The sequence below is a fragment of the Corvus brachyrhynchos genome, unplaced genomic scaffold (genome assembly GCF_000691975.1).
Source record: "Corvus brachyrhynchos isolate BGI_N302 unplaced genomic scaffold, ASM69197v1 scaffold1700, whole genome shotgun sequence".
Lineage (NCBI taxonomy): Eukaryota > Metazoa > Chordata > Aves > Passeriformes > Corvidae > Corvus > Corvus brachyrhynchos.
This window is the reverse complement of record NW_008235585.1, coordinates 1-4,317: the sequence shown is the minus strand read 5'-3', so window position 1 is coordinate 4,317 and position 4,317 is coordinate 1. Positions and strand designations below refer to the sequence as shown.

At 62.5% G+C, this 4,317-nt stretch overlaps 1 protein-coding gene across 1 annotated transcript; it reads left to right on the top strand.

Moving 5' to 3' along the window:
* Positions 1 to 6: 6 nt before the first annotated feature.
* On the top strand, positions 7 to 4,311 carry LOC108449640 (the record flags this gene model as incomplete). The annotated part of the gene is made up of 11 exons (XM_017746619.1): positions 7 to 605; positions 869 to 1,197; positions 1,385 to 1,533; positions 1,853 to 2,000; positions 2,249 to 2,436; positions 2,526 to 2,660; positions 2,938 to 3,052; positions 3,213 to 3,350; positions 3,558 to 3,734; positions 3,868 to 4,011; positions 4,171 to 4,311. Coding segments are annotated over exons 1-11 (1,785 nt in total), but the record flags the coding sequence as incomplete, so codon positions are not given.
* Positions 4,312 to 4,317: the final 6 nt, after the last annotated feature.

Here is a 4,317-nt window from a genome sequence, read left to right as displayed (position 1 = left end):
GGCGACGCGGCCACGCCACAGTGCTCGGAGCACGCGACGGGACAGGACGGGACAGAGCGGTGCCGTGAGGAGCCCCCGCACAGCGCACGCTTTCCTTGCTGACCCGGAGCTTTTCCGAAGCGTTATTCCTGCAGGTGACCTCGAGGCCAGACCACGGGACTTGGTGACCTGTGGCCTTCCCGAGGCTTCTCTGCAGGTGCCCTCGAGGGCAGACCGTGGGATTTGGTGCCCCAGAGCTTTTCTGAGGCACCTCCCATCCCTGTGGCCGGTGCCCTCGAGGCAAGACCGTGGGACTTGGTGACCACAATCCTTGACGAGGAGTCTCCTGTCCTTGTGGCAGGAGCCCTCGAGACCAGAGGGCAGCACTTGCTGTCTTGTGGCCTTCTCTGTTGCTGGTGCCTTGAAGGAACAACTTCAGCACTTGCTGACTTGGAGCTTTTCCAAGGACTCTCTCCTGCAAGTAGCCTTAAATCCAATCAAGGTCATGGAGCAGAGACCCCCACATGTGCCCAAGCTGGCCTGGGTGGAGGAGGAGGAAGAAGGCCCTGGAGCTGCCCCAGAAGAGCAGCCTACAGAGGTGGAGCAGTTCCAGCTGCCGCAGGAGGGTGTGTGACAGAGCTGGGCGCCAGGGCTGCTGCCTGCAGACAGCTTGGCCCAATCCCGTCTCATGCCATCCTGTGCCATTCCATCCCCTGGGAACATGCCCATGGATAGAATGGAAGAGGGGCCAGGCCAGGCCCCCCGCAGCAGCCGTGCTCCATCCCCTGGCTATCCTGGAGCTGTCCCTGTCTGGGCAGCGCAGGGCTGGGCTGCGTTCTCCGGCCTGTCCTGCAGCCCCTCAGCTCTGGCTGCGCTCGCTCTTTGCCAGATGCAGCCCTGGACCGAACACAAGAGCAGAACGGTGCCCACGGCCGCTTCCGCAGAACAGCGCAGGTACCTGCAGCCATCCCCACCTGGGCTGGGCCTGCTGTCGCTGCTCAGCCGAGCACCGCCCTTGGAGCACCCCATGGAACATCCCTCTCCTCCCTGTCCTTTGTTCTCCTGCTGGTGACTTGCAAATTCATCGAGTGCATTTGGCAGGAAGAGACCAGCATCATGGGCACTGGGTCCATGGAAAACTGTGACGTCTACAGCACCGACACCAGTGCTGCCATGCTGGATTTGCTTGAGGGAGAGAGTGTTTCCAGTCTAGAGCAAGTAAGTAGCCTGTGGCCAGGGTTCAATTCCCCCAGGAGTCAGGTGGCTTCCCAAGCTGCGCCCGCCGGTCACTCACTTTAAGCCTTTGCAGCCATCGCAGTGTAGTGGGAAGGGCAGCACTTCTCTGGGGAAGCCGGGGACATTACTCCCTCTGGCAGCTTTCCAACTCTCCCCGTGCCTTCTCCAGGTGCCCGCCATGGTCAGGGACATCCACCAGTGGCTCATGGCCAATGAGTCTGATGAGCAGAGTCTGGACAGGACCCTGCTGGAGCTGGCTGAGGCACACCCAGCCGATGTGGGGATAACTCTGCTGCGTGTGGCCCCATCATGTGACAGGTATGGGGCCCACCTGCCCACAGGGCTCACCAGCCCATCACCCTGCGGAGCCTGTCCCAGGTGTCTGACAAACAGAGAGTCCAGGGCCCTCTGGCTCCTCCATTTCCCAGCCCTGGCATGTCAGCCCCCGAGCCTGCTTCCATGCTCCCTCCCTCAGGCTCCCTCAGGGGCCAGTTCCTACAGGGATGGGCTGCCTGGGTGCTTCTGGCGGGGGGTGGTGGGCAGAGGCAGGGCTGGCAGCCAGCTCAGGTCCCCGCTGCTGCCCAGGCCACGGTGCTGTGGCCGAGACCGCCCCTGAGACAGAGCTCTGACCCCACAGAGCTGCTACGACCATGTGGAAGACCATCATGTCCTCGCCCATGACTGCGGAGCCGGTGCTGCTGCTGCGCCTCGATGTGCTGGGGAGCTGGCCAGAGCACAGCACACGCACCTCCGACGGGGACAACACAGATGTCTTTGCCCTGGCTGTGAGTTTCTGGAACCGGCTTTTGCTCGCCCCCAGGTCGCCGCTCCAGCATCTCCCCATCCTCCTTCGCCCACTGCGTCTCCCTGCCTCAGGCGCTGGGCTGAAACCTGGGCTAGGGGGGGGCAGGTTCAGGGACACCAGGCCCGGTGCTCCCCCTGCGTCTCCCCTGGCCTCCCCTTCCACGCTCGGGCCCTGCCACATGGACGCCTCAGCAGTGAGCGCTGTCTCGAGGTGGTTTGTCCTTTGCAGGCAACTGTGGTGATGTGGAAGATCCTCCAGGTGCCCTGTGTCCCACAGGCAGTCACAGTGTATTTGCCCTGCCTCTTTGTGCATCTGCTCTTCCAAGTGTTCTTCAGCACAGGGGAGATGCCAGAGGAGGTCGATAACTTGTGGAGAGTATGCCGGAAGGAACACGGCCTTGTCACCAACCCCAGCAGGTGCTCCGTGCCAGTCCTCCTGTCCCTGCCATGTCCCTGGGGCAGGAGCCAGTGCCCACAACATGACCTGGGCTTTGCTCTGCACACAGGTTTGCAGTGCAGACCCTGAGGGCCCTGCTCTGCCTGGAGTATGAGGATATGGTGACAGCAATGGATCGCAAGCGTGGCTGGGATGCGCTGCTCTGTGCTGACACCCAGCACGATGCAGTGGCTCTGCTGGCCAGGTGAGACCCCCTACTCCCCGCTGCCCTTGGCATTTGTGCCCTGTGCCCGGGGTGCTCCTCACAGTCCCCGTGGTCAAGGGCCAGAGGGCCTCATCACTGGGCGACGGCTGAGCTGACCAGGAAAGGCCGGGAGAGGAGGGTGCCCAGGAGCAGCCGCTTCCAAAAGGGCCCAGGTCCCCTTGCGAGGTGGTAGAGAAAGACCAGACCTGTGTGAGTCTGTCCTGGGAGAAGTTTGCCCCCCTGGGTCAGGGTCTTGGTTCCTTTTTTGCCCGGCCAGGGAAGTGTGCTGTGTCTCCATACCCTTGTGTTCTGGGATCGCGCTCCACCTTCTCGGGCTGCTCAGCGCAGAAGAGCCACGCTGGGATCTGCCTGCCCTGGCGTTCCTTGTGGAGGTGAGACTGACGGCCAGCGCTGCCTCGCTGAGCTGCCTCCCAGCTGCCGCCGCAGCTGCCTGGGACGGTGCCCACGCCCTGCGCTGCTGCCTGGGCCCAGCCCTGGGCGGTTCTGGGCTCCTGCTGGCCGGCTCCCCTGTCACTGCCCTGTGCCTTTCAGGTGCTCGAGTGCCTGGACTTGAGGGAATGTGGTGACAGCGTCGTGGAGATCTCATCAAAATACCTGCAGAGCGAGCGCAGACAGATGCGTCGCCTGGCACTCAGGGCCCTCCTCGTGCTCAGGGACGATCCCTCAGTGGTGAGAAGGCGGCAGCGGCTGAAGCTGCGCTGGCACCGTGGGGCTGGGGAATGCAGTCCCTTGGGCTTGGCTGGGCTTGGGGCGCTGAGGCAGCTGCTCCCAGCTCTCCTGCCTCCCGGCTCAGCTGCCCGAGTGCTTCAGACAGCCCTTTGGCCACTGGGCCCTGCGGCAGCAGGGTGAGGCTGCACAGCCTTGTGTTCCACACAGGCCGAAAGAACGTGGAGCCTGACTGAAAGCCTTGTGAAGCTCCTGTGGGACACAGATGGAGAGATAGTTGGGATGACACTCGTTGTACTAGGCTTTTTATTCTTGGACAAAGACATCCTGGTATCAAGCCCCATTGCCCTGCAGCTGGCTGAGGCGCTCCTGCCACTCTTTGACAACGTAAGGCTCAGTGTCCTCAGCCACGGCCACTGGGTGCCTCCCGGACACTTTGTGCCCTGGGGATTTCCAGGCCTGTGCCCTGGTGGGCCCGGAGCAGCTGATGCTGAGGTCTTTTTTTCTTCTTTTCTCACAGGATGATAACCAGGTGCAGCGGCTCTCCATGATTCTCTTCCGAGAAATGATGGATTTTTTAGCGGAAGAGGGAGAAAAGCATGTGCAATGGAGCCTGCTCCCACTCTTCTTCCGCTGCCATGATGAGAACCGGCATGTGGCATGGGTGAGGACTCGTGGGCTGCCGGGGGCCCCCTGGGAGGGGGCTCGGCTGCCTCCTGCCCTGGCGCCACACGGGCTGCAGCCTCCTCCTGGCCTTGGCACAGGGACGCGGGTCCTGTGCCCTGGGCTGTGGTGCCATCTCTGGGTCTCTGCTGCTCTCCAGGCCTCTTGGGCAACGCTGCTTCGTGCGACTGAGTTCCTGAAGAGGAGAGATCTCACAAAGCGCGTGGAGAAACAGAAACTGTGGATGTTCGCCAAGTGCCTGGTAAGGATGGCCTGGAAGCCCAAGTCACAGCCTGGAGAAGCCCCC